Below are 11,832 nucleotides of genomic sequence, written 5' to 3' on the forward strand. Positions count from 1 at the left end.
AGGAACGTGATAAAGTCACGAAAAGGATAAAAAGATAAGAGATGAATACAAAACATAAATGACGTCTTTACACATCAAAAGTATTTTCCATCAGTTGTATAATAATATAAGCAAAAATCTAAGTAGGATTTGAGGTTATCACAGCGGCGAGTATACATTGGTTGTATTCTGGATTGTAGCTTCGTGAAGTCTGATAGAAGTTTTTACCGACGTTTCGGAAGTCCTTGCTACTTCCATCATCAGGGCGATTATTTTATATCGAAATATTCGGCGCTACAACCCAGAAGACAACCATCTAAGCTATATAATCACGAAATACATTTTACTTAAAATATTTTCGACGTGATAAATGTTTTAAAAAATATAATAAATATACTTTTTATCAGTAGTAAATCTGATATCTGCAGTGTAGTTAGTTCCGTATCTGCAATAAGTTAAACAGCGATATGACGTAGAAGACAGAAATAGAATTTTCACTGTGCAATATGGGAGGTTATCGCAAAACGACTTTGGAATAAATTCTCTATAATTCCGCTCATTTCTTATAGTTCCACGCAAAGAAATGACGTCACAGGACTATTATTTTTTTACTGTATTCAGATTTAAAGTAGGTCCATATAAAATGATGTTTAATGAGGACAAGTCTGATGCGGCCATTGGTATAACTTTCTCGTCTACAACTCGGCGTATAATTTTCAAATCAGTGAATATATGAATCTTGCTTTAACAGAAATAATCTCAAGACTATTACAGTTTATAAGAATACCCTGCATACATTACAGCGAACATCTCAAAATAGCGGCGTGTTTATGAATTCTGTTAACTCCACTGGGGCATGACGTAAAAATGCAATTTGCATTCGTAATTAATGTACTTTTGTTAACATTTTAATATTTCAACTGAAGATAAACTTATACAAAAGATTTTAATGTAGAGCCGTGTATTCTGGTAGAAGTTTACCGACGTTTCAGAGGTGCTTACTGCCTCCATCATCGCCCTGATGATGGAAACATTAAATAATACTGAATAGTCGATAATAGGAGATATGAATTTGATTCCTACTTACGTAAACTCTATGAAAGTCATTTCCTGTTCATTTAAATATGTAATATTATATGTTTGTCGTCTTCAACTGGCTTGTTTATACATAAAACAGAAAGTTAGGTGGTTACTTGACATTTTAATTTGTCATCTAATCTCTTAGTTTTAAACAGCATTAGCCAGCCGTTGTTTCAGATTGTGTGTAGAAACTGGACCATTTTTACGGGGTCAGGCACGATCCATCTGCTTAAAAATGTATTGCTCACAGAAACAGAGTTACAATAACGAAAAACTTGTTCTAAAAGAGCATCCTGTAAATTCTCATCTGTTTAGATGAAGTGTTTTATGATGCTGGAAACATAACGGTGTAGAAACGTGACGGAAATGTTAAACCAGGTCCGCTATCTCGAGGGGAAGTCTTGTTTAACGAGGGAAGGATTAGGAAGGCAGGTAATTCCGCGGATATCCTACAGAAGGGGGGACAGTGCTGCCTCGTAGACCACTGCTGCCTTCTTATTTCCGATCAGAATTAACTTTAAGACCTCCGCATCTGAATCGTTGGTACATCACAGGAAATTCAGACAATATTTGTTTGTTACAGGCCTGATACTGGATTATTATACTACGCAATATAGTACCTGAGTCATGATATCGTATCTGAGCTGATCCCCCATGTAGGTGAACATTAGTTTGCCCAAGGGCATGAAGTGTCGTCTTGAAAATGTACTCGAACGCCACGAAACAATCGTTAATACACAGAATGTTTCTATTTCTCTAAAGTGAACTGATTTTGAGAAATTGCGAGAAGAAATTCACAATTGTTTAATATTATTTTTAAATTTACGTAGTAAAAAAAAAAATACGATATAGTTTTGTGAGCGTCTGTGATATGGTGAATAAATTTTTATTTTATGTGTAAGACTTTTTAAAGCCCTGCATACGTACGTGAAGGCTTACGCACTCCATGATGAATGTATTTGTAAGTTAGGCTACCTGAATCGATGCTGTTTTGTCAAAAGAAATACGTTTCTATTTTGCCCTTAAACAGCGATCACCAACCAACAATTTCCTGTTAAATGGAAACATCTCATTCAAATAAATTCAGAATATTTTATCCACGTTACATCCATCAACTTTAAATTCATTTGTGTCTGCCCTTCATTGAACAAAGGTTTATGAATAGCCCCTCGGCAGAAATCAGAAACTTAATCACAGAAAAAGATGTTAAGAGCGATGGGATTCAAGACAAATAGAAGGCTGCGATTATTGAAATAATGAAAGAGAGATTTTGACCTCACTAAAAAAGTAGGTCATTATATCAACACGTTCAATATCTCCCTTTTTAACAACTTGGCTGATTCTTTTTCCTAAATTTTTAGTTTTCGAAACTTTGTAAACGTTTTCAAAATTGTGTTATAATAACGGGTTACATGCACCGGAATTTCGATATTCATCCGCGGACTACATTTTGTGGGAACAGCGTCTTCTGAGAAGGAAATTTTAAATCAGGTATATTAATAGCTTACTGAATTATCGATAACTGAGGTTAAAATTCAGAATTTCGACAGTCATTTCTTAGCAGCGTATTTCACGATAATCCAGAGATGACGCTGTTCTTATAAACCCTTTGGAATTATAGGCCTGAAACATATTAAACTTCCTTCTAAAACGGCGGGTAGACGGATAGGAGATTTGTATGCGTTAGGGTAAGTAACCCTTTATTATGCAGAACCGTGGGGGTAAGTAATTTCCTCCCTAAATGTTTTGAATTTTAAAGTATAGCTTCTACATCATGTATTATCGTTTCATGAACACATTATATTCATACCATGACTGTACTATAATCCATGGATTATGATATACTCCGCGTCAGTTTGCATGGCGTCTGCAGTCTATAGTGGTAACCTCGGCTCGGGTCGGCTCGGCACGGCACGGTTTACGCAACGGGACGGCAAGGCATGTCAAATAACATTCTGCTCTGCGGTGTTCGCTCCATTGATACACGCTCGTGGAACGGAAAAAATTTACCGTAGACAGAAGATAATGATAACATCTCTCCGTTCATTTAAGATATATTCCTGTAAGAACCGAAGATAAATTACTTTAAAAATATTTGACTACTTTATACACGAGAATATCAATATGGTGAGAGTTAAGTCAATTAGATTAAGTTATTGCTCTTAGTATTTAATGCTATTTTAATCAAAGGTTGGCATATATATATATATATATATATATATATATAGCTTGCGAAAAAAATATTTTAGTTTCTTAAGTAAAACGTACTGTTCGAAACGTCTTAAGTTACTACATAAGAATTCTTACTTTTGGGGAGTAGTATCCTTATAAAACCTTGCTTGAAGTTCTTCTTGAGGCCGTGTCTCTTTCTTCAGTGTAGAAGGGTGACAGATAGATGCACCGGAAGATTTTCAGCGCTCGAACACAAACTAAGGACTGTGCTTATGTCAACATAAAATGAACATATGGAAAAATCTGGATATAAATGGAATCATAATACCAAAATCTGTGTTGGTGAATCTGTTAAATGTGCGAGGTTTGGATCATTGTCATTATATTCACATTGGAACATTTAAATTATACAATGTAATGGAATGGCAATGCACAAGTCGTGAGAACCTGAAATATCACCTCGGTTTTATTATTATTATTATTATTATTATTCACTTTCTTCAATGAGAAGTTAAATAAACACAATTTAATTAAAATATTGTAAGTAGGTTGATTCAACATTGTCTTACAGATGTCTTTGTTATTAAAAGTTTTGTTTGATAAGAATATAACCTGCTACCTGGACAATATCGAGAAATACACTCCTTAATATCGAAGTTAGAAAAGTCGCCTCCAAGCACATGAATGTAAAAAAAATGTAAATTTGAAATTACGTAACAGAATGTAAGACTTACGAGATATCATGAAGGCCTAGGAATAAATTTCAGGCAAAACATTTAACATTAACATAATATGCAGGTTGTTGTACTCCTAATTAAATAAACAGAACTGATAAAAGTGATTTTGATCCAGGACATATCATTATTAAGCCATCAAACAATTAAAAATCTTTCGTAAGTCAGGTCAATTAAAATATTTTTATTCATTTTTTGAATCAGTCTGGACACACTTACACATGTCAGATAAAGACTGTAATAAGTTATATATATATATCACATTAGCACAGTTTTAGGCTATAAACGCCATTATTTCACTGACTAAAATTGATAAAAACACGTGTTAAACAATTCACCTCTTCAATAATCTGATTCGTAGTTCAACGTGTCTTAACGTGTGTTCATTATAACTACTCAAACCAGCAGAGAGGTCATTTCCATATTACTTATCTTTCCAATGAGACAGAACACACGAATTTTTTAACGACGTATTACACAAACTGATATCACAGGATGTTACTTGTCGTTTGCATACATACATCTTCATAGAAATTACACCGCTCCTAAGGATGAAAACACCCCTAAAAATAACACTTGAGACCCCAATGCGCGTTCCTTCCTTAAACATCAATTTCGCCTGCAAAACTCTTCATTGAGTTAGGATGAAGGCATTTTATGTCCAATATACAATTACCTTACAGAAGAATTGTAGTAATCATTTTTGTGTTCGTAAGTGTTGGTTGCTTTCTCAGTCTGTGAGTCTTTGTCTCTCTGTCTGTCTGAGTTTTCTCCGTCTTCTGAGTCCTCACTTTTATTTATTCTATCTTCCTCTGCTTTGTTCATAGTGTCCGTTTTACTTTCCTGAAATAACGCAGTTTTCATGCAAATGTCTTCCTTAACATTTTCGCAAAAATATCTTTCGCTATCATCTCCTTTGCCTGAGGAACAAATCTGCCTAGATTTTAACATCAGTTGTTGACTGGGGAAAATGTTACTTCCTATAAAATTGTGAAGAATTGTCTTCTTCAACTCGAAGACAGTCTTCATGCATTTATCTTTGAAATCGATGTTTTCCAGAACTCCAAAAACCTTAAACCCATGCACTTCGTCATGATTAATTACATTTTGGACTTTAGACGGTTTAATTTCTTTAAAGTCTACTAATTCAGCAATCACGTATCCTGATGTGGTTTCGACATGGTTTTCATCAGCCCATCGGATTACCCAGGTAACAACAGTGAACGTTGCAGCGTTTGTTGGAAAAGCCCTCAAAACGGTAGACCCCAGGCCCCTGGTCAACACACGATACCCTTCAGTCTGTATACTTTTTCTCAGACAATCAACGAATCCGGTGTATCTGTACACACCACCCATCCCGTCAACCTGTAGACGGGATTTGACGACGTCAATCGGATAAGTGATGACCCACGATAACGTCCCGCTAAGACCACCGGCAAACATCATGTGAGAGGTGCTGAGAGGAGGTCCAGCTGGCCTCGTCATTAACTCATAAGCAAAGAAATAGGTACCAAATCCTGGCACCTCTCGGCAAATAGTGGCACCAAGGCCTCTGAATACGCCACGAAGTCCCTCGGCTTTTGCCACCTGCGGATCAGACATTAAAATCAGAGCTGCTGGGTGTTTGCTTTCGGCCAGAGCCTAAATACTGCCCACAGTAACTGCGAAAAATACGTCAGATATATGTTGAAACATGCACTAACGTAAGATGAATATCGAATTCAAAAAATTTACAATTCATGTGGGCCGTGCAGAATCACACAATTCAGACGTATACAAACAATAACCCCAAAAAGTTAAGACGGCCGGATCATTTAGTATCAGTTGTAAACATGAGAAAAAAGGACCTGCTATTAATGAACCTTAGGGACAAGAACCCTGTAACGTGGTGTAAGGAAAAACAGAGTTACCTGGACGAGGCAGTTCATTGGTCCAGTGTAGCCGCCTCCAGGTACAGCCCTGATATCTTGAATCTGGAGCCGCGTTTTCACTAGTTCCATGGGGCTGCACACAAAACTTTGGACAAATCCAGCAACTGCCCCAGCCACGAAATGTGAGGACAGAGCTTCAGGATGAGTCACGTGACGTTGAAAGTTTCCATAAACCCCAAATACGACTGCGTTTACTACGGCGACTCCAGCCATCGGCGAGGACATCCCTTTGTACAGTCCCCATATCTGCAAAGTGTTGTCTATTCGTTTAACCAACCCTTTAAGACCCAGTGGTAACTATATGTACCACCTGATTTACACAGATAATAACTCTGCGTGTTGTATGTATGGGTTTCGTATTGTTCTCAGTGTAAAAAGGGATTATTTCCTTAAACAGCGTCAACCAGTAGTCATTCGTAATGGTGAAGTGTTGTGTTTTCTTTGCGGTACGGACTGGTTTATTAAATAATATTTAGACGAGCTTCGGCTTCAAAAGGTTAAACTAGGGAGGCGGGGTTGCTTAAACCCAGGACATTTTCTTCAAAAATAAATTTAATTTTATTAGGAAATATCGTTAAGAAATGAAAGTGGTAATATTGAGAATTATATGGATTTTTACATCAGCAAGTTGATAATTAAAGTTGTGTAAAATTATTATGGAAGCCACGTGTAAATATAAGTTCCGTTAATTTAACTTCTAAAATGACATCTTCCATGCCAAGTAAGTCTCTTGTCCTCTGACTGTGGATGCACACACGAGAGACAGCTTCAGCAATCGTGGACAGCTGTCAAGGGGTGGTCTTTTCGCTTCGGGGTCGAGGGCACTAAAAATGTCCTGATTCCATGTCTAAACTGAAGATGTTCTTTCTTATTAGTATAATAAACCAAAGACTTTATACTGTAATCCAGCAGTATTAATACAGACTAAATAAAATAAAACTTAAAAAAATATTTGCCATTAACCATAAAAGAGTCTTACCGATTCTTTCTTTAAAATGCTTGTAAGGCAATCGACAGCTCCTTTATATTGTGGATTCCGAAAATTCTGTGTTTGAAGCCGAACCTGCAATATTAGAAATAAAATAAGATTCAGCTTAAATAAATAAATAAAATTTCTCACCAATTTGCCATATATTTTCACAAATAAATTCTGCGATACAAATTTTATTACGGTAAGCAATGAATAACATAAATAATGACCTACCTTAATTGTATCAAAGGGATGACCCATCATTATTCCAGCACAGCCTACATGAAACAAAAATAATAATCACTCGAAAATCCAGAGACGGTAAACCTTTTTTAACATTCATATCGACTGTGAGTGTCACTGTAGATTTAACTCAGACGATTCAATGCTGAATATTCCTCTTTGCTTTGGGCATTAAAATTGAAAGAACTTTGTCATCACGCGGAAACATTGACAAACAAATGCAATGACGACACATTCCTCCAAAACGTTGGTAACCACATAAACACATTCAACAATTTAAAGAATGGCCACACAGAAAACTTAGCTGCTAGTAAATAAGCAAATAAATAGATTTAATTATTAGTAAATGACGAAATTGATAAACTATATAAGAAGAGGACGAATTTCGCAACGACTATGAGAAGTTTAATAATTCTGTCTGAACGTGGATAAGATAACCTTGTTTGACCCCGGCTAGCGACCTCTGAACAACTATAACTGAAGGTCACTTTCTCTTTTCCATATCCTTAACGCCTTGAGGCAGAACCTCGTTTAAAAAAAAATGTTAAAAAAATTCAGTCCGTACCGCAAAGAAAACATAACTCTTGACCATTACAAATATCAACCGGTTAACGCTCTTTAAGAGTCGTATGAAATCTTTTAACACAAAACGCAGAATTACTAATTGTCAAAATAGATGGTATACACACAGTTACCAGCCGGATTTAAAGAATTAACTAATTGTAAGATATAATTAATTCCTGTAGTGGCGAGAGCTTTATCACTTTGAGAGAAGTTCGAAAAACAAGTTCTGACGTGAAGGAGCTAGGAACACACGACTTACGTGAAAATTTTGTGGGTTTTTTTCACTTTTCCGGAGGTTTTGGTTCAATTAAACTGGATTCCAATCCTTGTGATGTTAGATATCTTTCGTAACTACGTACAACGTGCACAGATATTATTATAAATTCACGCCAAAAAAAATACATTTTTAAATTAAATGATTAATAGGTATGATACTGAAACAAATATGAATATCGCATTTATTATTATAATTATTTCTTTATACTTATTATTACTACTTATATACATCCATACAAAACAAAATTACCTTAAACAATAACAAATCTTAATTACTGAAGAAATAAAGAAGGCATAGATTGATACATACCTCCCAAACATCCAGCGAAAAAGTCGAGTGCCATGACGAGGTGTTATTTGGGTTATTTGTGGCAGAAGCTGTCACCAGGGAGTTTCTTCTGAGTACCGAGCGGACACAGAATATATCTGACGGAATAAGCCCTCAACGTCAACACAGACGCAGGTCCACGAGATGAGCACAAGAGAACAAGATGGTCGTTTCTCGAATCTGCTATCAGCACATAATAAACTCACGTTAAAATTCGCGTTAATGAAAATTAACTTCGTCACACATTTATGTTCTTATAAGGATAGCAACATGGCTCTGCGCTGACGGCGACAAAAAGTTATTATCAAGAATAGTTTTCGGCGAGATTACAACAAATATACCACGAAGAAAGTTGAAATAATTCTCTAGTTACGAATTTATCGTTTCTAAATCGAGGACATATTTTTTTAAATTGAATTTAGATCTCCAGCTGTTTAAAACCATTTTACAAAATGTTGTGTTTAATAAAAAGTTTCGTCTTTTATGGAAACTTCTGTACTTCCGACAAAATTTCAAATAGATAGAATCAGGTACGCAAGATGTTACATTTGAAATTGACGATAAACAGAATAAATGATATACTATCACCATAAAGGCACTCCCAAGTATAAACCAACAAACAAATAAATACAGAGTTACCAATACCAAGTTTCGTAATAATCTATGTTTAAAAATGTATATAATTATACGTTCTTTAATGCTGTTTTAAACGTAAAGTGTTATTTGTTTTAATTGTAATTATCCACAACTGCAAAATATTACATAAGAAACGTCGAAACAAAACTTCGGGACATTTTGTCTAAAGATAAAGTCAATTGGTCCCTCTATCTGTGGGTGGTTGTCTTTAGAATGCGACACTGTGTAGTCTTGGAGGAAACTACCGGTATTACGGAGGAACGTACCGCCACCATCTTCAGCAGCTTATAAGATAACACTGCATCACAACACAAAATACCAGCTTGATGATGGAGGTAACATGATCCTCTGAAACGTCGGTTAATTTCTATCAGATTACAAGGCGAAACATCCCAGAATACGGTCGTCTTCGAAACTAATTTTACATTAGTTACGTAGGCCACAAAATCTGAAAAGGATTATTAAAAGTATCTTCTTGAAAGTTCCACTGTCACCTGAATGTCTTGCCTGGTGCTGCTTGTAGGATGTCAGAATGTGCCTTTGCTCTGACAAAATACAATTCCTAGAGGGCATATTTTATCATGCATCCAGATGTTTCGAGAGAGAGAGGGAAAGTCAGAAAGAAATTATGGCAATGAAAAGTACACCGATAACCCGGAGGACCCACGAGTTATTTCTCATTGATAGTGAGTCGATTAAAAAAAAAATGAAAATCAAATTGCACGATATTTTCAAACATAAACTTCGTACACATCGTAACAAATACTAAAACAAAACACGGTTTTAAAACGACAAAAGTTAATTTATTATAACAAAAAAAAAGTATTCCATTTAAATTAAAATATAATTAAAATTATTACTTGAAACCACTTACTAGTTTAGGGAGTAATATAAAATAATCACTATGTTTAATCACGCACACGGCTTTATGATTTATGTAGAAGTTGAAGTTTATCTCCACGTATTCTCTTATGAATGTGGATGTGAGTGGTCAGCTCCATTCTCCAGCTGATTTTCCAACCTCAAAATCAGTCCCTGCCGCGAATTAAACCCCCGACCATCCATCCCGTAGCCCAATCACCACACAGACTGAGCTCTTCAGACTCTTATTAAGAGTTATCACTAGTTTGTGTACGACGTAAGTGGAAAGTGAACTGCGTAGACATGAAGCAAGTTTTTCGACGCACTGTGCAAGAAGCAGCTTGTGCTGCAGTTGCTATGAGGGGCAGACTCTACAGGGTGCTTCACAACAAATGTTACTTCTAAAAAGAGGCAAAATAATACATTTTAAAAATCCATAAAATAGAATATCAGATTTAATTTGATGGTACGGAATGTGTAATCGCGTTACTTCTCCCGATTTAATGATTAGATCTACAATATTTTGTACATGAGGTAGGTTACCTTAGCGGTAGAGCCATTCGCAAGGCTTGTACTACGGACTAACATAGAGAAACAAACACACTAAATACAAAATTAAAAAACAAGTGACTCTCAACCAGAAATACAATACAAGTATTTCTACCGTTGAAATATTAATATTATTTTGAAAAAATCTATTAAAATACTTCTACACTTAGTAGGATACACAATAATATATAATACGCTTAGTATTTTCAAAATATCACAGTATCAAAGTAACAACATTTCGGACAACCCTGCTGTCTCCTTCTTTCAGGGTCGAATACGACGCAATAAACGGTGGTCGCCATCAAAATCTCAAATAGAATGCGTACTATATAGTTTATTAAACTTAAAATAATTACTTACGTCATTCTACAATATTTCCAAACAAATATAAAAAGGATCGATTTGTAATCCACTTGTTTATTTCCAATCTAAAATTGTTATCTCCAGAGACGATCAACCACGCATGGGATCAAACAAACTAATGGTTGCAGACAAGAGTGTTGAAGTTATTTATCGGAGTTACCACCCCGTTCTGTTCTCATACGATCGCCCGGCTGAAGGCTTCGCTTAACCAAGGACCAGACGTCACCTCTGGAGTCCGTGCTCGGATCTGCCCCTCTTCCAAAGTTCAACCCTAACCATCTTCTTATAATATTATAAATAAACTTGACCTCGGGACAAGTAATGGCTGCTTCTCTGTCATTTTATCACTGTAAGATTGAATATATTCGATAATTATATAAGAATATTAACTAAACAATATTTTAATACTACACGTAAAAAATAACGTTTATATTTTCTACATTTATTTATTTTAATTTTGTTAATTTAAGATTGGATAATTACTAAATGATCAATTGGAATTAAATTTAAAGAATTCGAGACCTAATTTAAGATAGGACAAAAGTAAATGAGAAATACCACGAAAGCCGAGATTCGAATCTCAGATTTTCCGATCACGAACCAAACAGAGACGTTCTTTACATACGCAGTTTCAATAATCGATTAATACATACAAATAAATGCCTTAAAAGGAGATGTCAGAAAACATTATGATGGAGAAACACCCAAAGATGTTGGAGAATAAGACGATTTATGATGGATTAAAAAAATTGTCACGTACCTTCATCCGACAACTTTCGTTTTGTTTGATAATGAAGGCCTATTTTTCATCGAGTTAAAAAAATATTAAATCCGTGCCGCTACGTGAATTGTAAGCGTCTTACTTATTCTTAACTTTGGCATTGGAAAGGGTGAGTGGTCTGCATCATGCCTCGACCGCACTTGACCCCCGGGAAAAGACCCGTTGGACAGGAGGGTGGGTGGGACCCATAACCGGTCTGGACCGGTACCGAATTGAATGTCACAAATGACGTGCTCACTTACGTTGTACGATCCAGGAGATCACTGTCGACATATTAACCACAGTGAGAACTTTAAATGTTACATATTGAAATAAAGAGTTGCATTCTGAAACAGAGCTGTCAGCACGTTCAAATATACTAGCGC

At 35.7% G+C, this 11,832-nt stretch overlaps 1 protein-coding gene across 9 annotated transcripts; it reads right to left on the bottom strand.

Annotated features, from left to right (window-relative positions):
- Positions 1-4,129: 4,129 nt before the first annotated feature.
- On the bottom strand, positions 4,130-11,728 carry LOC110839595 (mitochondrial basic amino acids transporter). Of its 9 annotated transcripts, none has more exons than XM_087347084.1 (7): positions 11,447-11,548; positions 10,684-11,033; positions 8,260-8,457; positions 7,101-7,144; positions 6,876-6,959; positions 5,876-6,142; positions 4,130-5,552 (listed from the first exon to the last, which is right to left on the bottom strand). In XM_087347084.1, the coding sequence occupies exons 3-7, from the start codon at positions 8,291-8,293 to the stop codon at positions 4,638-4,640; spliced, it is 1,344 nt and encodes a 447-aa protein (XP_087203210.1). In that variant the 5' UTR covers positions 8,294-8,457; positions 10,684-11,033; positions 11,447-11,548; the 3' UTR covers positions 4,130-4,637. The 9 variants fall into 9 exon arrangements, with proteins under 9 accessions (XP_087203210.1, XP_021939646.1, XP_021939651.1 ...); XM_022083954.2 differs by having other exon boundaries at positions 8,260-8,460; XM_022083959.2 differs by lacking the exons at positions 10,684-11,033; positions 11,447-11,548 and adding an exon at positions 11,710-11,728.
- Between the last annotated feature and the right edge of the window lie 104 nt (positions 11,729-11,832).

This window comes from Zootermopsis nevadensis, unplaced genomic scaffold (assembly GCF_977971745.1).
Source record: "Zootermopsis nevadensis isolate Lab colony 2312 unplaced genomic scaffold, Znev_1.0 Znev_ptg000011l, whole genome shotgun sequence".
Classification (NCBI taxonomy): Eukaryota; Metazoa; Arthropoda; class Insecta; order Blattodea; family Termopsidae; genus Zootermopsis; species Zootermopsis nevadensis.